At 39.1% G+C, this 22,781-nt stretch overlaps 1 protein-coding gene across 2 annotated transcripts in view; it reads left to right on the top strand.

Annotated features, from left to right (window-relative positions):
* ANKRD55 (ankyrin repeat domain 55) overlaps positions 1 to 18,651 on the top strand; it is a 45,543-nt gene extending 26,892 nt beyond the window's left edge. Inside the window, exons 7-10 of one of the 2 annotated variants that reach the window (XM_061469378.1) lie at positions 7,740 to 7,924; positions 9,692 to 9,859; positions 11,483 to 12,135; positions 17,622 to 18,651. In XM_061469378.1, coding sequence (XP_061325362.1) covers positions 7,740 to 7,924; positions 9,692 to 9,859; positions 11,483 to 12,135; positions 17,622 to 17,785 — 1,170 coding nt within the window. In that variant the 3' untranslated portion in view covers positions 17,786 to 18,651. The remainder of the gene's footprint in view (positions 1 to 7,739; positions 7,925 to 9,691; positions 9,860 to 11,482; positions 12,136 to 17,621) is intronic. The other variant, XM_061469379.1, reaches the window with a different exon arrangement.
* The last annotated feature ends 4,130 nt before the right edge of the window (positions 18,652 to 22,781 follow it).

The raw sequence follows: 22,781 nt of genomic DNA on the forward strand, positions 1-22,781 counted from the left end.
TGATTACCTAAACATGAGATTGCTTCACGCCTAATACATATGCAAAACCTATTCCCATCTAGTATTATAATTAGTTTTCTGGCACTCATTCCATTGGTGTGCCTGCGCAGTGCCTCCTGGTGGTGCTTGTTAGGGGGTCGTCAGGATGAAGGCTTGTAGTTCCTCTTCATCCCAGTGAGTAACCTCTTGCTTTCACGCAGACTCATTTTGGCTCCTATCCAAACTTCAGGTTCGGTAAAAGCCGGTTTTATGTATCTTAAAGCAGAAACTTGTCAAGTTTGCAAATTTTGTTACTCTGGCTATCTTTTGTTCCTTTTCTTTCTAAAGATACTATTTGAACAAGAATGTCTTAAATATTAAGCTGTGAATCTTATCTACTACAATTCTGCCTAGCAGCTGTAACTCCTACAATTCTGCTTCACCATTCTAGCAACTTTAACTCCTACAGTTCTGCTTCACCAAGCACAGCGACTGCTTAAGAAAGCAGGCACAATGTTAACCCTTTATTTCCCGGTATCACTATCACAGGACAGCCTGTGTCCCTACCAACTAATTAAGCTAAACTCTTATTCTCTAAAACAGGATGGTCACAGTATGCAGACCATTTATTAGAAATGGTCTGCAGCTCAAGCTATCTCCTGAACTACATACAGGAACTGGTAGGGAAAGTGTTAATTGACCCAATACAAATCCATGCCAGGGAGGATTTCTAAAATTTTACTGTATACAGCCAAGTTCTGATGCTCAGGAATGTTCCCTCTTGCTACTTAGTTTTTCAGAAGAGCTATAACCTACTTTTGTGGTTTCATTTGTGTCATTTCATAAGCCAAAGCCCCTTCTGTGACTTGTACAGGGTACAGCAGTATTGATATACAAACTCATCAGTACAACCAGATCATCAGAAAAAAATGCCTTTACCTGAAATAATTAACTGTCAACATGCTGTTGACAATGTAATTATTCATGCCAAATCAAATTTCCAAGGAAATCAATTGCAGAACTCCCACTGAGCATAGTAGAAATTTGTCTTGGGGAAAACCTGTAGGTAAGTACAGGATAATTACCAGACCTCTTCTCAGAACAGACTATGTGTAACTCTGCAAGTGGATGCCAGAACACAAGTAATGTACATGCATCACACTTTTTGCATATCTATAAATGTCCTGATCTCCTATGCCTGGAAAAAGGTACTGGAAGAGAAATGTTTCAATTTCTCTGCTAGTAGTAAAGAAAAAAATCCTTATTCTCCTGCAGAATAAAAAATGACCTCTTATTCAAAGCACGTAAACAGCTCATCCGGACAAATTAGCCCTCACGACAACGTACTAGCAGGAGAAAGCTGCCAAGTAATATTAGTCATAGCCATAGTCATTTAGACAGTAAATCACGCACTTATTATAGAAGACTACAAGTGAAACTCATTCTCAGAGAATTGGCCAGTATTTCATGCAGTTTCTAGTTTGAGCAAAGAGAGGGTAGGAGAGGGAGGAATATGTGATAACTATAGAGGCATGCCTCCCTGACTGCCTTTGTCAGTTGGTAGCTTTTTCCAACATCCACTAAGGCTGTTGAGAGGGTAAGTATTTTAAAAACACCGTGTCTCCTAGCTGTACCAGAGGCAGCAGTGCTCTGAGGACCACAGGACAAAGTATCCTGTAGCACAGCAACACGATCTCTTTCCAAGAGTACCACAAAGTCAAGCCAAGCTGGGTCACTCCTGAGTCTGCAAGAGACCTGTCTCAGTGGGTGTCTGAGGTTGAAGTACTAGGGTTAGGAGAATTATGAGCTTCTCTCTAAGCTGGCTGAGTCTCACCAGTGTAACTACAGTGGCGTCAGTAGAGTTGTTGTTAATTTATATTGGTTTGCCATCAGAAACACACCCTGTGAAGGGCCTGGGCTGCATCCAGGCAACTCCTGGCAAGTTTCCTGGCAGAAGGAAAGCTGAAGATGGCATTATGGATTGTTCCTTTGCTCAGCATAGGGCCCAGTGACCTCTGTCCCCTGAGAGCAGAGAAACCACAGGGTGCTCTGAATTTGTGCACTGCATCTGCACTGCCAGCATAGCCATCTGGCAGCCAGGGCAGGGCAGCAGTACACGTAGAGTGAACATGCTTCCACTCCTCAGCTTTCCCTAGTCTGGAGTACAGAGAGGGATGCTGAATGTCCTTAAAAATGGGAGAAAGCTTCCATGTGTGCAAAACCCTTCAGCAACCCAGGTTGCAATATTTATGGGCATTTCTCAATGTGCTGTGTTTATGGCAGACTAGAGGTGCTGCAGCATGTCCCTGCTCTTGAGATTGGCATTCGCTGTGTTTGAAAGGGAAGACTCTTCACCTACAATGAGACAGAGATGTGAAATAATGTTTAAAATGTCAAGCCCTTCAGTGTCAGAGCAGAAAGACAACAAAGAGAAAGGCGTGGGATTGAAAAGGGAGGGTATAGAAGGACAGGGAACACAGACGGCCTTAATTTAGCCTTCAATGCTAATAATAAGAAGAAATGTCAAGAGCTGCTAGTGGGGAATTTCCATTCAGCAAAGCTGGCTATAGATACAGGAAGGTTTTAAACTGCACACTAATACAAACAGACAGAAAGTATAGGAGAACTAATAATACCTAACCACATAACCTCTGGAGGCATTCACTTGGAAGAAAAGTACTTTGTCAGGGTTTCCTGAAAACAGTTAAGTGGTCTATAGTCTGTCCCACTCCTCCTCCCACCTCTACATTACTGGTAGCCACAAGCCAGCTTAGCAGACTCCCTTCACATGGTTCTTCTCCTTGACATCGAAATCTGTAGCTTGTTAGAGTATTCTGACAAGGTGGGAAAAATAACCCTCTATACAGTGCAGTGAACAAAGAAAATATTGTATTATGTACAGTTGAAGACCTGGCAAAACAAAATGCAGTGTTATAGCAGAATACTGCACAAGTGACAATAAACTTTCTAAGTAAAATTACCGTTCTGCATATCAGAATGGCAGAAGTATAAGAACAATGGCCATAACAACGAGGATAAATTGGGTAGAAACAGGTAAAAAATGTACTGAAACCATAAAAGTGCACCAAACATTCATAATTCTCCTTATGGCACCTGATTCAGTGAATACTTCGTGAAGAATTATTTTCTTGTTTTGAAAGTACTGAGAGATGCACCTATCAGGAGCTGGGCTTTTTATTAACAAACCTGACAAAAATGGAGTTGTAATGAAGTCAAAGTTAAGAGCTAACAACAAATTCACTAATGACCCTGTTACTGAATGTTTGCCACAGTCTGGAGAAGACACAAACCTCAGACAAAATCTTGCATAAAGCACAATGACAGCTTGCCTTTCAAGGTCTCCCAGCTTGAGGCTTTAGGACATTTCTCCTTAATGAAGTAAGTCAGTCTAATTTAGATGGGTGATCTAATAAAGAAAATTTCACTTACAAAAATGAATACTGGGTGGAAGGAGCTAAAGGAGTGAGATGGGAAAAAAGTGTAAATAAAACTGAGTGGGGAGCCCTGCAGAATTATATAGAAACACACAGCAAAATAACTAATAATCTCTGAGAACATTGGTGAGAGGAATTTGAATACAAAAAGCAAAGATGAAATGTAGGGATACATAGAGTAAGGTTACAAAAACATATAATTTTCCTATGGTAAATTTACCACTGAACATCCTCTGCTCTAACAATAGTAGAGTGGTTCATGGTAAATTTACCACAGAAAGCCTATATTTTTGGTGACCTCAGCTCAAAGCTATCAATCTAGGAATAAGGGCAGCGTAAGCATTTTAGGAGAATTTTGTGTGCAACTTAAAAAAACCAAACCAAGATGAATGTAAAGATAAGAAGGCATTCCTAAGAAGAGAGAGCTGGAAAACCACAGAACAGTTGGCCGGAGATCTCCTTCAGCAGAAGAATCAAATATTGTTAAAACAGGACAGAAATTTAACAGCCATATTCAAAGCAATTCTTGCTTCCTCAGATAAGAGGCTATTGGATATAGTAAGGCTATAGTTTGAATGTCAATTAATCACTCTAATACCATGTAGTAAAACATAGAAATACTGGCAGAGTGCCAACAAAATAAAATTCATCACACAGCATAGAACCTTTCTTAAGCAGGTGGTGAATAGAGTGATCATAGAAAGTCCAATTCTTTGTCTCTTTCTGTTTTGAGCAGTACATACTATTTTGAGCACACTGAATGATGTGAACAGCACAATTTGTAAAAATACAATCTTCTATAATGGACTCAGAACTCAGTCCAAAGATAGTCCAACGCCCCAGTGGGGAAGAATAAGGAGTAATGCAATCAAAATCAACCCAGAGACTGGGATTATATATATGAATCACTATATGATTGTTCACACTCCTATATTCTCTATCAGACACATTCAGAACAGTTCAAATAACCTTTGGATGTGGACATCTCATAGAGAGTCTAACTAGGGATTTATCATAAGAATGCTTTTATTTGTTCCATAATAAGATGATAAAATACAGAATATGAGAATATGCATATAACCTACATCTAGAACCAAATTAGAGGGACACTGAGTACTTCATGGGTTAGGATGATATTCAAAATTATTTTGATAAATTTTAGGATTGAACTGCAATTCATAGAGTAGCACAGTGTAAAGTAGAACAGTGAAAGACTGAAGCTGTTTGCACAAAATTAAGAGTAGTGGATTAAAAAGCGAGTAGAGGTTTAATTTACAATGTCGATACAAATCAAACTATCATTCTGGGACATATTAACAGAAGCACCATATATGTGGGCTACAGGAAGTAGCAATGTCATTTTCTGTGTCAGGAGAGAAACCTCAGCTGGATAATTGTACTGTTTGGGATGCCATAGTTGAAGAAAGCTGTAGACAAACTGGAAAGAGGCCAAAAGAACCAAGTATAAGTGGGTTGAAAAACCTGACTGATGAAGAGAGGTTGAAATGGTTTGTTTAGTCTAGAAAGTGGAAGATTAGTGGGAGACAGAACTGTCTGTAAATGTATAAAATGCCAGTAAGAACAGTGGGAAATTTCTTACGCAAATACTAGGTGTTGTGCAAAAACACTGGGGGACTGAAACTGTAGGTGCAGATGTGAAATTTGGATTTAGCAAGATAGCATAAGATTAGAACAGTAGTATCATTAGAACACAAATACAGAAATACTAAGGAAATGCATATTACTAATTTTATTCTTTTCTAACCAAAATAGGTTGGAGAAGGATGGCAATAGATAGATATCTATTGTGGTAGTACTAGCAGTATATAATAGACTTTTAGATTCAGTTAGCCTTGAATGCGACCAGGGATTTATATCTCTAACCAGAATTATGCTAGTATGGAGGACATCTGGTGTAAGGACTGGAGAATAAAACCATTATTCATAGGACATTGGTATTCTTCAAAATGTTGATCAACACCCTTTTTTCATTAGATATTCAAGCAACTATTAATTATTAACAATTTTAATGTGATTAATAAGGGTATTATAAAATGCCTGGTCATAGAAAACAAGCTTGGATGGCATGATCATGAGTAGACTATAAATTAAACAGCTGACTGAAAATAATATATACAAGACAAAATTCCTTATTTCAGAGGGACATATTTCAGTAAATTGTGGGACTGAGAATCACTGGGACCACCAGGTTCCAGGGACCTGGATTGTATCCTGCCAATGGTGCAATATGTAGTAGATATCTCTGTCCCAAAAGCGGAGGAGAAAAGTGTGTAGAAAAGACTTGAGATATAATGGATGTCTCTCCATCTTGAAAGACATATTTAGAATAAGTAGACACCTTACAAAATAATAAGCAAAAGTATGGAGAAGCAAAAGAACTTGTATCTCAAAATCAAGAAGTCAAGAGTAATAACTGAATGTTCAATAATGCCTGAAAAGAAATTACTTTCAGGAATAAGGTGCAGAATCAATCTTGGTTAATATTTTCGTGATAACGTGGCACAAAATACAGAGACTTTCTGATGAAATCTGCCAAAGCAAAAAAACTGGAAGACATTAACAGAAAGGAATAGGGATATCATACAGTGGAAAATGGAGTACCTTCAAATCTAGAGTAATACAAATGGGAAAAAAATGCATAGGATAAAAAATTTAAGTCATTCATTTGGGCACTAATAACAGAAGGTTCTCCCAGAAACTAGAAACTGTTTGGAAACAATTACGGAAGAGAGAGAAGTACTGAGTTGTAAAGAGTTATTCCAAAATTACTAGTAGCTTCTAATGAGACACAGCTGTGAATTAGGCAAATGCTCTTCTGTGACATACCAAAAGAGGTATTTCTAACACAAATAGGGAAGAGCTAGTGTCACTGTACAAAGACCTAGCAAAAACGTCTATCATAGAATCATATAATGGTTAGGTATAGAAAAGACTTTAAGATCACTTACTTCCAACCTCCCTGCCATGGGCAGGGACACCTTCCCCTAGACCATGTCACCTAAGGCTCTGTCCAGCCTGGCCTTGAACACTGGCAAGGATGGAGCATTTACCACACCTTTTGGCAACCTGTTCCAGTGCCTCACAACCCTAACAGTAAAGAATTTCTTCCTTACATCTAACCTGAGCTTCCCCTGTTCAAGTTCAAACCCATTACCCCTTGTCTTATCGCTACAGTCCCTCTCCAGCATCCTTGTAGGCCCCCTTCAGATACTGGAAGGCTGCTATGAGGTCTCCACTACTATGCACAAGTACATACAATTTTATTCATCCCTCTCCAAGGATACACAACTAAAACATAAAAGGAGAATGGTTAGTAGGTTGATGACAGAAATAAAAAGTGCATTTTACATGGAAAACTTAAAAGGCCTTGATTAATTAGAGCAACAAGAGAACTGCTCAGAAACAATATGAAGATTGTCTATAAATAGATCTGAAGAACACATACCAGGTAAAGAAGTATTTAATCTAAATAGTAATGCTGGCATAGAACCAAAATGACATAAATCAGACATGGGTATGTATACAAATTAGAGATATTAATCATTAAAGCAAACAAGTTCTTGAGCTGACTTCCTCTGGGAGTAATGGGGACAAAAAAAAAACTAACTGCTTTTATTGGACACAGTAAGTCTATGAAATGGGTGATGTAACATAGCTGCTAGTGATCACAGGGATTGAATTTGGTAGTCTAGTAAGACATCTCCAGCTGTGTGCTTCTCTGTTGTTACAGAAAAAAATCACAGATTCTTTCTCTCTGTTTCCACCAAGTTAGCATATAAAATGTTCAGTTTCATTTGCAAGCTAGAGAACAATTTCAACTTACTATTAAGGTACTAGAGCATACTAGCTAAGAAAATTTTCAAGAACCACTTGAGCAAATATTTGACATGGCTTTTCTAGGTGTAGCTGGACAGGCTTACAGAATTGGGTTGGTCTTCTGAGGTCCTTAGGCTTGTATCTTTCTGGACTCTGGCTTAGCAAAACAGCAAAAAACCCAAAGTTATTTCTGAGAAAGTTGTTGAGTAATTTACACTCTGTAACTTTTGGAGATGTTTGTAGTGGTACATTATTTATTATTTTTGCAGTGTTCAAAGTGTTCTAGGAAATTCATAACTCAAACTCAGTTCCCAGCAGCAGATCGGAAGCTTTTGGCTTTCATACCTGGGGAGTCTGGTATACGCAAAACAAAATACCATTATTGTATTTAGCCTTTTCTAGCAGAGAAAATGCAGTTTGGTGTAAGCTCCATCATAAAATGCTTTTCTTCTCTGAACTTCCTCCCAGAGTGGCAACAGGGTTCTGTGTTCCATCATTCTAGACCACTACCAGGGATCATCAATAATAAACTACGATGATGAGAATGGCAAAACATGTATGCACATTGCTGCTGCTTCAGGCTACAGTGATATTATTAGTGAGCTGGCTAAAGTCCCGGGGTGCAACCTGCAGGCCCTTGATGTGGATGAAAGGTAACCATGGAAACTCTGACTGAAATTGCTGCTTCCTTTCTATTAACCTGAGACTAGCTCTGTTTATTCTATAATGGTGTTTCCTGTTTCACAGGCCATGGTCTTGTGCACTAGACTAATGAACCGCACTTAGGGAGAACTGTGCTTGCTCAGAAGCAGTGCAAAGCAGTCCAGCCCACACATATCATATCTGGTATAATAACTGACTAGTAGGAATGTTATTTAGCTTTGTGTTTCTGGTAGGAAATGATAAGATTATGTGTGAAAGGACTTTGCCACCATTTCACTTAACTTCTTTCAATCAAAAGTGGACATTCTTTTCAAAACAATAGAACAGGATCCTACAATTTGACTAGGATCCTGCTGCTATTTGTATTTAAGAAATGGCAATGTTCCCTTGTTTCATTTAAGAATGAAACACATTCTCCCGTGTTTCATAAGAATGCTCACACAGTATTCCTTAGGACCAAGGGAACTTCACCTTCCATTTTGATGACGCATTTGATTTCTTCTAGGATGACATACCTATACCATAAGTGCACAAGAGTCATCTCCTTTACTGTTTTTCAGCCCACACCTACCTCCCTTGGAACTTTGCTCTAAAATCTATTTAATCCAAACAGAACCAACTGACTGTTCACATTGCTTATTCTGCTCAGTGGAGCAAAAGCGAACATTTTCTTGGCTTAGGCCTTCAGGTACTTAAAATAATAGCATTCTTCATGGAAAAGTGCAATAAAATGGAACAGAAATAAAACCAACAGGGTTCTGGAGAAGTTTCTAAACATCAGTAAAATGTAGCTGAGAAGGCTGTGTTTTTATGGAAAGAAGAGTGAAGGGAGGAGTTTAACTACAGTAAAGAGCTCAGTAAGACGTGACCTACTATTGCACATTCTCAGATATTTCCATAGAAGATGTTATACTTGAAGAGAGGAAAAGATAAGCTGTTCACTGTAAATACAGCAAATTTCCATTCTATTATGTGTCCGACTGCATCCATCTGAAATCACTGGGATTGCAAAGAAACAGGCAGAAGAAAGGTTAATTTTCTTTTTCATTCTCACAGTTTTCTTATGGTGTTTTCTGTGCTTCCAGATTTTTCGTAAGTGCAAAGTATTACAAGTTGGAAACTTCACATAGTTTTCCAAAGACAAGATGCAAATCTTCTGCCAAGCAGAAAATATGTTTAATTGTCATACACATATTCAAGACAATTATATCTGCTCCAGTCTGTGCCCATCAAAAAACACAGAAACTGACAAAGAGCCAACAACAGCCTGGCAGATGTGTCCAGTCCTTCTCATTTACCCAGAGGAGGCTCCTTTTCCAGTTACTTCCACGGAGATGCCTGAGCCAACCATTGCTAATTGTGTTTGGTGTAAAGATGAAACGACCTTGTCCCTATGCAGGAGACACTATGCAGGAGACACTATAAAGATCTTTTTTTTCTAATTCTGCTTTGAAAACTTCAGGGACTCCTCCCACTCTGCAGCTCCAGCAGTTGCTATTATATAGCATGTATAAGCATTTTGCAACCCCAGATCTACTTTCTTTACAGCTAAATAGTCGCACATAGATAGAAGTTCTTCAGTGGCCTTATTACCACCACTGGCAACTACATCAGCACGGGGTAAGTCACTGAAGAATACCATAAAATGGATGTTGTGGATCTGGATAAGTAGCATAGAAGCACACCTCATTATGTGATTAGTAGTTTCAATAGTAAATTTATCCATTTATTTTAATGATACTCCTCCTTTTCCATAGGACACCTTTGCACTGGGCTGCAGCAGCAGGGAAAGCTGACTGTGTGCAGACACTGCTAGAGCTGGGGATAGATAGCGACCCTCGAGACATCAATGAAAACACTCCTCTGATATATGCAATGTACTGTGGGCATACAGCATGCATCAATCTGCTGTCTCAGGAGAGCAGGTAAAACAAAAGTTCACATTTTGCTCATATACTGCTAGTTACTAGAAAGCAAATATATTGCTTTTTGTTTGCTATCATAGGGTTTGAGCCCTGGGTGATGTCTTCTCGATTCATATGCAATACTCAGTTCATGTTTTCCACCCAAGTAGCAACATTAGAATTAGTCATCTACTGAAAATTCATCACAGAGGTTACAGTGTTAGTCTGCCAATCAGTAGAGGGTTCTGAACCAAGAAGATGTGAGTATAGATCTTGCTCAGTCGCCTTCATTCAGAAAATTTATCTTACAGAATAATTTCACCCCTCACTATTATGCCTTCCTCTTTTTTGAAAGCTCTGTAACTAGCTGTGTGTTCATTTAATCTGACATAGACTGAACACAAAAGCAGCTTTGCCAGGTAGATAATAAATTAAATTTCAAGTCTGCATCCTCTGGATAAGTGTTTGGGAGTGTTTTCCTTATTTAGTTCTCTGCCTTGATTATATTATTGAATTCTTCTTATTCTTTTTTTTTCTGTTAAAAAGTATGAGCCTTTTACCACTGCTTATGATCTTCCTCTCTCTTTGTATTTCTCATGTTTCAGCAGTTGTCATTTAATTAATTTTAGTTCTTCAGCTTTGGTAAATGAGCATGCACTTATTATCACATTTCTTTGTGCTTTCCCCTCCTTTTCAGTCAGAAGTTAGTATTATTTCCTACGTTACAAATTCCGAGACATGGGTAACATTTCCCCTCCTCCTCCTGCACTCTGCCTGACAGAGTAGATCTGAAATGTTGGTTAGCAAAATCTCATCTAAAAAATACTACTAAAAACACTACAGCATCATTACTGTAGGCAATTATCTTGATATATCTAAAACTACACCAGACGTCTTTAGTACAAGCAAGGCAAGGGAAAGGGAAAGGGAAAGGGAAAGGGAAAGGGAAAGGGAAAAGGAAAAGGAAAGGGAAAAGGAAAGGAAAAGGGAAAGGAAAGGAAAAGGGAAAGGGAAAGGGAAAGGGAAAGGGAAAGGGAAAGGGAAAGGGAAAGGGAAAGGGAAAGGGAAAGGGAAAAGGAAAGGGAAAAGGAAAGTGAAAGAGACAGGGAAAGGGAAGGGAAAGGTAAAGGGAAGGGAAAAGAGAAAGGGAAAAGGAAAGGAAAAGGGAAAGGGAAGGGAAAAGAGAAAGGGGGGAATGGTCAACTAGTGCCTTTGTTACAGTGTTAGCAATGACTGTGCTGTTGGAAGTACTATTTTCCAAACATGACATAATACAAAGACCACTTGGTTTTAAAAATCCCATCATGTTATTCTTGTTATTATTGGATCTTGCTTCACCAGTAAGAATAATTCCGCAGCTGGTAGATGCTGAAGCCAGGAAAGTTTGTTTATTTTTTTTTTCCTGATAGCTGCACTGAGCCTACATTAAGATGAGTGTAAGGCAATGAACCCCATAAGAAAGAGTGAAGTAACATGGTATCATTTATAGTCTCTGTTAATTACAAACCTGCATTCCTAATTTTCTGCCTCCTTGAATGACTCCTGCAAATGTGTCTGAACAATACATACTCCATTTCATGGGCAAATACAGTATTTATTTATTATTTGGCAATAATGACATCACATTTTGATTTGTAATTCCAGTAGATCTGAGCCAGGTCAACAGTTTCCCTCCCAGAACAACAGACCCCCAAAGAAAGAAGGACGATTCAGTATACTGAACCATATCTTCTCTTTCAAAAAGAATAAAAACGATCAAAAAAACAGTCAGAAGGAGAAAAGAAGAGACCGAAATCCCAGAGAAGAGAGGTCAGACGTAGATGACATCATCACCACTTTTGATTGCATTATGGACACAAACTGCAAAGATAAGCGTGTGACCACTATTGGCTTTAAAAGAAGGAGCACAGACACAAAGTACCTCATACCAGAAAAGAAGCAGCCAGAGTGTCAGGGACTTCTGCCCATCAGAACCCAGAGCCTTCCCCCCATCACTGTGGGCAATTCCTTCCTAACTGCTTCCCGGAGCACATCAACCTTCTCCTCCAGCACCAGCACCCATCAATTTGCTCACGAGTCTCTGAAGAGGCAGAGTGAACACAACTTGCTGGACCCCAGAAGCAGCTGCCAGGCTTTGTTGGGTGATCCCTGGAACACAGGCTCCAATCAGCTATTCTCCTACTCAGCCTGCACTAGAACTCCTTCAGACAAACTGATAAATGGCTTAAACTCTGATAGATCTCACCATGTGCGTTTGTGCCCTCCCCACCTTCCCTCACTTCCCAGTTCTTCATCAGGTAATTTCTTTTCTATCTTCCAAATCCTATAATGTCTACTGATGTAGCAAGCTGAGTCAGAAAAAACTGGTAAGTCTGACCCATGACATTCCAAGTTTTTCAATACCTTTTCCAGTTTCTTCTCCCTGTATGTAGTAGCACTTGAAGATAGCATAAGTACAGAACATCAGCTGACAGCTTAAGCAAGGTGATTAGGGGTGAGAAATAAGAGATTTAAGTAGGTCTGATGAAGAAATAAAAATACAGGTAGTCAGGAAGCACAGAATGTACCTGAGCAAGGTAAGTACCTTCAGATCATATATGTGCTTTGTGAATTGCATGGTAACACCCTCAGACACACCTGCTGTCCTGTGTCCACATTTAGTCTTGGAACTAGATGTGCAAGGGAACAGTACTGCACTCAAATCTCCAACTGTGCTGACAGCTGCTTCTGGATCCAACCAGGTAAGCCCATGTGTGCCATGCTGGACAGCTCTGCACCTTGGCACTTTTAGACTGTAGTGCCACCCCTTCTCACCCTTCCTACCCCAAGTGTCAGCATTTTGGTCCAAGGTGCTGCTCTTACAGTTTTTGCAAAGCTGAGTTCAGGTTGCTAAATTCACAGACACAGAGTAAATGCTTTCATGTTGTGGTTTGGAAACTGTAATGCAACAGTAACAAAGAAGAGCATCAGAATTCTGAAGTAAACACAAAACCAGGGGTTGACTGGATTTGGGATCTAGTACTTTGTTTGACTCATATTCATGTTTAAATGAATGTGGCTGGCTAGCCTGCATGCTGGAGTTTACCTCAACATACCAGTGTCTTCAACTTCATCTCCTTTGGGATTAGTCTCATGCCAAAATTAAACACATCTAGCATGCTTTCCAACCACTGTAATATCCAACAGAAAATGAAGCAAGCAAAAAAAACATCCCAAACTTACCGATACACCATTACAAGAAGCAAACATTACACAATAAGTTAATCTACCCTCACCCCAACAAACAAGAGCTGCTATCTTTTACAGGAAATAGGAATGAACAGAAACCCTCTCTGAAAAGAACACTCTCAGAGGTCAGGTAACTATCTGAGCTTGCATGATAGTGCAGACTTCTACGTGAAGGGATCTATAAAATAGCAAATCTTTGTTCACATCTCTAATAATGAGAGTAGAGGTGGCAATTTCAGAATGTTTGGTTATTCTACGTTGTGCAAACAAAGGCTGGATATTTTAGACTGGTTTTCAGGGTTAAAAAAGTAGCTATTCAAAAAGTTCCACTTCCTGAACATCAGGCCACATTCCTGAAAATTTGGTAGGCCTGATCCATAAGTGTCACTACTTTTTTACTATGCACGCTTCAGCTATTCACTCAACCATACAAACCCCAAACTCCATATGGCTACAAGGACTGCTCCAGCATGACTCTTTCTACACTGAACTCTTCAAGGTTCAGCTCACACATGAAAGACAAGAAAATCTGCAGGGCTTCTCTACAACCCAAATATAACAGGCTACACTGAGACTGAGATATTTGAGGGCTGTTGACAGCAGAGGAGGAATGAACTCAAACTGGAAAAACCAAACCTGGGCATAACTATAGAAAAACATTTCTTCATGGGATTAGCTAGACCATGAATGCATGTGATGTGGAAGTAACGATCATGTTACTTAAAATGTGACTATAGATTTTTCTTAAGACTGTGGAATACTGTATGGTTAAATCCTTTTTTGCTCTGGACAGAAGGACAGGCAGTTTTCTGTGAACATCCTATGATAAAAAGTTGCAACCAGCTGAATCAGGACAGACCCTGAATCAGGACAGACCCTGCGCATCCATTCAGTGCTCTGTTATCTGCACAGAGACTTGGTATAGCACCCACAATCTACATGCATGAATAAGGGAAAAATTGTACCAATTATGGGAAATCTTCTAGTTGTCACAATGGGAGCAGTCTTTGCATGTCCAAAGGAGGAGTAAGTCATTTTATCTCTAACAGTTTATTATCTCCCTCAGAGAAAATAAAGCCTGAGTCTGCTTTAAGCCCAGCTCTCTGTGTACCAGCTCCCTTTAACAAAACTTTCCAACAATAAAATGATTCCTGTAGCTGGCAAAAAAACTTCCACTGAAGCATATGAATTAAAAGCTTTTAAGGACACAAGGAGTGTCTGACAGGAAAACATTGCACAACTCAGATACTGCCTAACATTTCTTCATGATAAAAAGATCTGCTTATCCTCCTTCATGCCTGTGTGCGTGGTTTAAATCTGTTTGCCCCTGTAATGACAGGCACCTGACTTGCTGTGAATTAGAGCTGCATTTACTGTATGAGCTCCAGGTCTCCAGTGCACTGTGCCTGCCGGACTTAGGGGGATCAGAAGTAAAGTAATCCTGGCTCCAGCCCAGCCAGCAGTGCTGTGCAGGCAGCTGTCTCCGAGGAGAGATATTTCCTCATTGTTTTTTTTCTGCAGAAGGCCTAGCTGAGGGGGAAAACTTCATCTGGACTCTGAAAGACAGTGAAGTGTTAAAACTGCATTTCTCAAGTCATGACTGTGGGGGTTAAAAATAACTCCCTAATCACTGAATATCCAGGGCAGGATTATGGGAATCAATAATCTAGAGGAACCCAATTTTAAAATTATTTTCTCAGCTAACACCCAGAATTGATTTTCTTGCATGACCTTTTATTAAAGTCAGAGTTGAGTAAGCTACTAAGGCACATAGACTGGCACATAGACTGGGACTTTTGGAGGTATTTTGTTCTGGTTTCTGTGCTCCTGGAAATGAAACATGAGTCACTATACTAGCTGAGACTTTGCATTTACACAGCGGGGAGAAGTTGCTTTGGATAGCAATGAGAGTTACCTTACAGTCATGGCACTGGTTTCACTCAGAATAACTACTTTGTCTTGCCCTCCACTGGGAAGAGCAAAGACAGATTATACCAAAAACCACTGTCAATATTGCAAGAGTTTGCCAGCCACAGTGCTGAGCTGGCATCCACAATCCAAAACATTTTGTATTAATGAGCTTTGTAATCATCTCTTTTTGCAAAATGTACTGCCATCTACTTTCCACAGGGAAAATGGTGCAAGCAGAGAAACTCCAAGCAAATAGGTAAAAGGGAAACTGTCTCAAATGTAAGGCAGCTGTTAGCACCCCCTAACCAGCTGGAGCATTTTTTTTCTTTCATTCATCTTTTAGATTATCAACCTTTGCTGAAGGTGATACTTTATTAAGGGTTTTACTACACCAGCCCAGTACCTTCTATTTGCTTGTACAGGTAATGTAAAAAATAGGCTATTATTAAGCTTATGTTGGCATGATCAGTATGGTATAGCTCAACAGGAAGCACTTTTTGGCCAGGAAAGAATAGAGCAAAGATGATTGGTGTAGCTGTTTCTTTCTCAAACTGAAGGACTGATTTACAGTGGGACATTCATCATAATATTTACAACTTTTACACAAAACACACCACAATGTAGTTCACCTACCTAAATGCAAAGGAAAAACAAAGAACAACCTGTAAAAAATGTCAGCAAACAAAATAAAATGCAGAGCAGTCCTGCATTCTATGATAATAAATTGTACCCTTTCTATTTCATTAAAAAATAAATATCATCATAAATATGCTCTTAGGGATGACAAAGATGATATAGTAAAAAAAGAAAAACTTTTTTCTCTGATGTTACATGGAGCAGATAGAAAGAAAGGGCAGAAGAATACCTTCCCTTGATGCCAGAACTTTTAGACACAAGGATTCTATTCCAAACATTCATATCAGCCTTGCAAACATGATTACACTTTGTACTGTTGTTTTGCAGCCATATATCCCCACTTACGAAATAAATATGTCTCTTGATAGAAACAACCTCCCATAATCAAGGCCATAATGGTACATAAACCATTAGTTCTCAGCACAAGCATTATTGAAATCAACATAATTCAAATTTCACTAATGGAAACAGATACTCTGCTGTTTTGGAATTTATGTATTTATTTCTTTGTGCACAGTGGATGCAATGCCTATAGAAGAAATTTCCCAAGTTTTACTGATTTATGGATCACCCTGGAGAAGTGTCAAAGACTAAATAAAGAGTAAAACATGGAAAAAGGAAACTAAAGTCTGTTTGTAATAGACATACCTCATCTGTAAGGAATTCTTAGTCCAATATACATCAGCTTTATGCATGGGATCCAGTAGATTGAGCCAATGGCTATCAACTGCAGTGGTCTTTGGACAAGAATTTTGCTCCATGTTCAGCTGAAGGATGCACTATACCATGGGGATTTGTCCAATAAAGACCATGTTAGCTCCTTTCATAGAGAATCCATTTGGTCAGTAACACAGTTACAGCAGTCTTGACAATTACTTTAGTGCACTTCTAGGAAACAGTTCTACAACTATTTTCCTACAGCTTTATCTTGAACAAGCCAGCAATACATATGTACTTTTAAGTAACTACAAAGCCACAAAGGCCATTTACATAATTCCATTTTTAACTGTTGCCTAAGATGTCCTGCTACATGCAGTCCATGTCTCCCTTTCTCTCTGCGTGCCAACAGAGCATATACTTGATTTGCAGTGAGCTTACATTGCAATGCCATGCTGGATGAGCAGCTGTTTGGCAAGACAACCCAAGACTCCTTACACAGCTCATCTCAGCTCTGGGGATAACAAAAAAGAAAAGTCTGGGGACTCAAACATCACTGAATAAGACCAACTCAGGAAGATGATCTGGTGAAAATGTTTATTTGGTGCTTGAATTTCCTCTTTATTTGATTTGTCATTTACGTAGCAAAATGCAATACGTCATCTATTGTATTTTCTTTTTTAACAGTACTAAAAACAAGTTAATTTTAATCATAGCCAGTGAAATGCCACAGTTAGCCAATTAACCTTTCCTTTTTTCCAGTATCTGTTCTTGGAAAAATGTAATTGCCATTAACATAGCTTAATAAGAATCAGTAACAGTTTACATCAGTTCTGCTATGTTTTCATCTGTGGTAAAACCCTCTCAGAGCTCATCTTTACTGCTGATAGACCTCCACCAGTCTCATTTACCAACCAGAAGTTGAACTCTATTTGTGTTGTAGTATTTAGAAAGGCTGAGACCCTATTAGAAAAGTTTGCAAATGAAAGCTTTGATTCTGAAATCAAATCCATCTAGTTGAATATTTCTACAAATTTAGTGTCCAAATATTGTTACATGGACCTAGCTACTGGACTGTGCCTGTTTTAAAACCAATTATTATATTATATGAAAGGAAGTGATAAGGGTACACATGAAGGTTATATTAAATCAGTCATTCTTTTAAATGAATGTAGATTAAAAAAAAAAAAACAAGAAAGAAAAGCTTTTTTTCCATCAGTGGTTTCTTGTTATTACATATGCCTGAGAATTACTAAATCTAGGTTTTTTTCTAAAAGCCAGAGATCTACAGTGCATCATATTGTTAACAATTATTTTCATATGGTAACAGATAATTTTTTCTCTTTCACAGGTAAAAATTTTCAACAGATTTTCACAGATCAACCCAAAATACAAAATAATACTCCTGTACAGAACAGCCTAGCTCCCATGCCCAACCACTGTGCTCACAAACGTAAGTACAGTCAAGTCTCAGTTACAGTATCATACTTGTGTGCCTCCAGCACTGGCATCTGAGGGTTTTGAGAGAGGTTTCATGTTCCTGTTTTCACAGCACCACAGAATGGCTGAGGTTGGAAAGCACATTTGGAGATTGTCTAGTCCAACCTCCATGTCCATAGAGAAGTCACCTACAGCAGGCTGCTCAGGGTCGTATCCACCTATGTTTTAAATAACTCTAATGATGGGGACTACACAACTTCTCTGGAAAGCCTGTTCCAGTGTTTGAGCTCCTTTAGAGCAAAAAATGTTTCTTCTTATTTATTTGCCCATTGACTTGTTTCTTTTCATAGAATACTACTGAGAAGAGTCTGGCTCCCCCTTCTCAAGGCTGGACAGTCCCAGCTCTTTCAGTCACCCCTTTGAGGTTGGACACTCCAATCCCTTAGTCATCTCCACCACCCTTTGTTGGACTGCTGCTCCAGTATGTCCATGTCTCTCCTGTACTGGAGGTCCCAGAATGGGACACAGCACTCCAGATGTGCCTTATCAATACTGAGCAGAGGGAAAAGATCACCTGCCACAATCTGCTGGCAACGCTTTTTCTAATGGAGACTGTTGGCTGTCTTTGCTGCATGGCCACATTGCTGGCTTATGTTCAGCTCATTGTCTATCGGAACTCCCAGATCCCCTTCTGACAAGCTCCTTTACAGCTGTTTGATCTTCAGCATATATTGGTGCAGGGACTTACTCCTCCCAAGGCGCAGGACTATACGTTTCCCTTTATAAGAGTCTTGTCCACCCACTTCTCCAGCCTGTGAAGACCACTCCTCCCAGTTTCACATTATTTGCAAATTGGCAGGAGGTGCACTCTGCCCCATCATCCAAGTCACTAACGAGGGCATTAAATAGTATTAGCCCCAGTATCAGCTCCTGGGGTATTCCACTAGTGACTGGCCCACCTCCAGGTTGGGTTGCTCTTCACAACCCTTTTCTCCAATAAGTTTAAGAGAGCTGGGCTAGTAGAAGTGATGTACATCAATACAGATGAGAGCATGGTTCTACATTTGCTTTCCAGAGCAGAGGTGACTGGAATTCTCAGAGACAGGATTTTTTGCTCTTGGTTTCACTATCAATTGCATATATTTGTATGACTCTGGAAGCTTTTCTTTAGGGGGCAGGATGTAAAGAGATGGATGACAACACCCTAATGACTGCTTGGCAAAGAGAGGTCAGACATGTGAGATGAAAGCTAGGCTAAGTAAAGACTCTTCTGCAGACAACATCAAAAATATGACACAGATTTTTGTGTCCTTTTGCTAGCAAAAACTAGAGAGAAGATTATTAGAACAAGAAACAGTCATTTTCTAAATGTTACATAGCTGAAAAGATTGTCTATCTCTCTCTGCCTTAAGCACAGCAGATAGAGCAGCTTTTACATGAGGATGGGAATCATTCATTTCTCTCATTCTAAAAGCAACAGTTAGGGTAGCTTCTATAACACAGGAACAACAATAAAGCAATCAAGAGAGCAGCAGCCTCTCTGTACTTTCAGCTAGCTCCTAATTCCCAAGGCAGTGAACCAAGGTCCCAAAGAGCATGGAAAGCTTCACCCTGCTCCCACAGACCTGGCAGTGTCAAGAATGAGTATCCCAGGCTGGATCCAGCCAGCAACTGGGGTGTTCTTCACATACAAACACTGGCCCTACTCACAGCAGTGTCCTGACCTCACATTCTTGCTCTCCACAAGGCACAAATCCCCCAGTGTACTTTGGATTAGGATTTCCAGTTTACTATTTGTCATCCTACATATCAGCCAGGTCCTGAAGCCCTCAGAGTTAAACTTAGGATTCATTGCCTCTTATGATATGAGTTTCAGAAGCAATTCTGCAGTTACAACAATACTACTAAAAAGGAAACAGCAGATAGTTTTATGGGGAACATCAGACTGGGTAGGGGAAATACAGACTCCTGCACTGCTGCTGCACAGTAAGAGAGGAAGAAGAAAGTAGAGATATGCGGAATACTGAGGTGGTATTCTCTGTCTGCTCAGAGGAAGGAAAATAATCTCACTGCTTTCAAATCCCCAGTTCCAAGACTCCTATTTTTAAGCTTTCTACTAATGTTATCTGTGTTTTCTAGTTAAAACATAGTTGTAAGTAAAATCCTAAAAAAAATTTAAAAAAAAAAAAAATTCATAATCACTGGTGTTCTTGCAGTAAATCATACAAATGGTTGGGATTTTAGATCTAGGCTCATGCAAAAATCCTGTGTTTTACAAATAAAATTCAGTTATCACAGTTAATAATCATGGTTTAATTGACTACCAAAGCACAGATACCAAGGTGCCCATTACTGCTTGAACATCAGTTTAAGCCAATAAAAAAATAAATTTAAAAAAAAAAAAGAAAAGAGAAAGTTATTTGGAAAATAGATTTACATTTTGTCTTTGTTAACACAAATGACACATTTGATCCTAAAGTTTTGCAAATATGTGCTTCAGAGCCAAGATTTTCCTCATCCTCCATGCAGCCTTAAAAATATTACTGATTTGGACACAGGCGAAATGATTTGGACATCCAGGCAAATGGCTCCAGCAAGGAAGTTTAAATATAAACATTTTTCTAACGGTTTCATTACAGAAGATGTGTGTTAAAAGCATGTAACAAAGCCAGTGGAAAACAAAAGCAACCAGGGAGTTAGAACAATAACGTAAGCATAAATCAGAAAGAGAACTGAAACTGCTTAGAGAGTAACAGAAAGCAGAAACATCTCCCAAGAAAGGAAGGGCAATGAAAAAAAAAAAAAAAAAGGAAGAGATATTTTAATCTCTAAGCAAAAACATTTAAAAATAAAAGTTAGAAAGAGGATAAAAGTAATTAAACAGTAGCCTAGGAAAAGAATATTTGAGTGACTTTAAACCACACTTTATAAACTTCCACCCTCCAGACACTCCCAAGGCCTAAAAGGTCCCTCAAGGGCTTCCTGAGTAGCCTCAGCAGTCTGGCATCTCTGTTATACTCTGCATGCTGCTGCTCCATCCCCTGCACACACTTTCTATCTCACCACATGATTCCCCCAAGGACACCTGGAAAACAGACTTACAACAATCACACACTGCTCACACAACACCAGAATCATTTTCCAAACAAATATGGGACTTCTAGAGAACTCTGCTGCTCTCATTTCTTCATGTAGCTTTCTAAGCCTGGTCTAAAGTTTGAAGCCATAATGCGGATATTACTTGTTGGGGAAAAAAGAAAAAATCTATTTCTGCAGGTCATTTAACAATATTTTGGGTTGATCAGTGGTTGGTTTTCTTGTTATTTGTCATGATTTGAAGTTTCTTCTTTCCCAACTCAAAAGCAAAGGACTCCACAAAGCACCATCCTCTCTGCACAGGGTCTACCATGGCCTACCATGGTCCACTGCTTGCAAAAGTAAGAGAGTCTAAGAACCATTCCTTCTGCTGAAGTACATAGTCCTTGGGCAATGACTCCCTGACTCCCATATTATTACCTCTGCAGTTTGTAATAGTAACTACTCAAGAGTCACTACTGAGTGGAAAAGGTTCCCTGAATTAGTAGCTCTTCTTGTATCACTAGGTCTTTGGTGGTTAACTCTGCCCTCTGTGAATAATTACTGGTGCTTTTGCTCTATACAGCTTCTGAATGTATAGTAACCAGTCTTAAGGGCTGTGTCTCTCACATCCCAGTGCTGGGTCCAGGCTCCTGTGTTTCAATACATATATTAAAACTAGTCACTATATACATTATTTCAAAGCCATCCAGTCCTGATATCCTCATAGTATACCTTAAACTGAGCACAGTAGGTAAGACCACGTAGAAAGACTTGATATTTGGATGCTGTTTTTTACTCCTTTGAATGAGCATGGGTTTGTGATGGCTATCTGGTCATGTGAATGAAGTTAAACTACCCTACATTTGCCCTACTTAAACGCATTGTTGAAGGTTTATCTGGTACAGAAAGTGTTCTGGAGATAATTTACACAGCTGTAAACTTTAATCCACAAACATATGCCTGTGCTCCAAAGAGGGAAACATGTGAGCCTCTCCGTATGTATTTGGTTTACACACCAAAGTTTCAATGAACTCAAAGCATTCTATAATGTGCCAGAAAACAAATGAACTCATTTATTGTATTTAACCATGCCCAATTCACAGAAATTCAATACGAAATAAAGCAAAGTATTTATTGGGGGGAGGGGTGTTGTTGCTTTTTTGTTGTTTTGGTTTGGTTTTCTTTTTCATGGAAAAGAGAACTAAGTGATTTCCTGAAATTTTGAACATGAATGAACTTTGAATATGACCCACAAATTACACTACATTGCCAAAGTTCTAGTAAATGTCACCTGCTCAGGCCATCACAACTTGAATTGTACTGAAATTAGCATGAAAAGAAAAAAGAAACAAAACCAAAAACAAAACCTACCTTATTTTTTATGAAAATTTGTGAAAAAGTTAATAACCCTTCCTTATTAAAACTACATAATTTCTCACTTCTGCATCCACTCCACCAGTATCCCAGTTATTCTTTTTGGTGTTGCTTGATGAGCAGTGAGAAGGCAGACTTCAGGTTAACTTCAGATGTTTCTCTGGAATTACAAAAGAATTTATGTGGGTTAAGAGAGAATACTCTTCTCGAGCCCTCATTTCTGTAGAAATTCCCTGAACCTGCACCAGAAAAATTTCTGTCCGACACTATGAAATTGGAATAATCAAAGGAGCTGCCAGGAAAAATGAAAATTAAGTCAAAATTAAGAGCCTCTCAGGTATTTGTCATAACAGATGCAGATGAAAGAAAATCACAGCTGGAATGAGAATGGAATCAAGGAAAAATCAGTGTGAAAAAATTCAAGGAAGATTCTGTGGTGTTAACTCCAGTAAGGAACTCTTCATATAGTTAAACTGAAAACCCCAAACTGTTTATTCCCAAGCTTGGGAATAAAATGGAGAATCAAATGAAAAGAAGCTAATGCAATTCACAGTAAATTCTCTTCCTGCAGAGAAAAGCAGGTCTGCAATTAAGGTTTTGAACTCTCCTTTTTAAAAAA

Source organism: Pezoporus flaviventris, unplaced genomic scaffold, assembly GCF_033815535.1.
Source record: "Pezoporus flaviventris isolate CSIRO_AGI_PZ_B2104156 unplaced genomic scaffold, CSIRO_AGI_Pfla_v1 ptg000057l, whole genome shotgun sequence".
Taxonomy (NCBI): domain Eukaryota; kingdom Metazoa; phylum Chordata; class Aves; order Psittaciformes; family Psittacidae; genus Pezoporus; species Pezoporus flaviventris.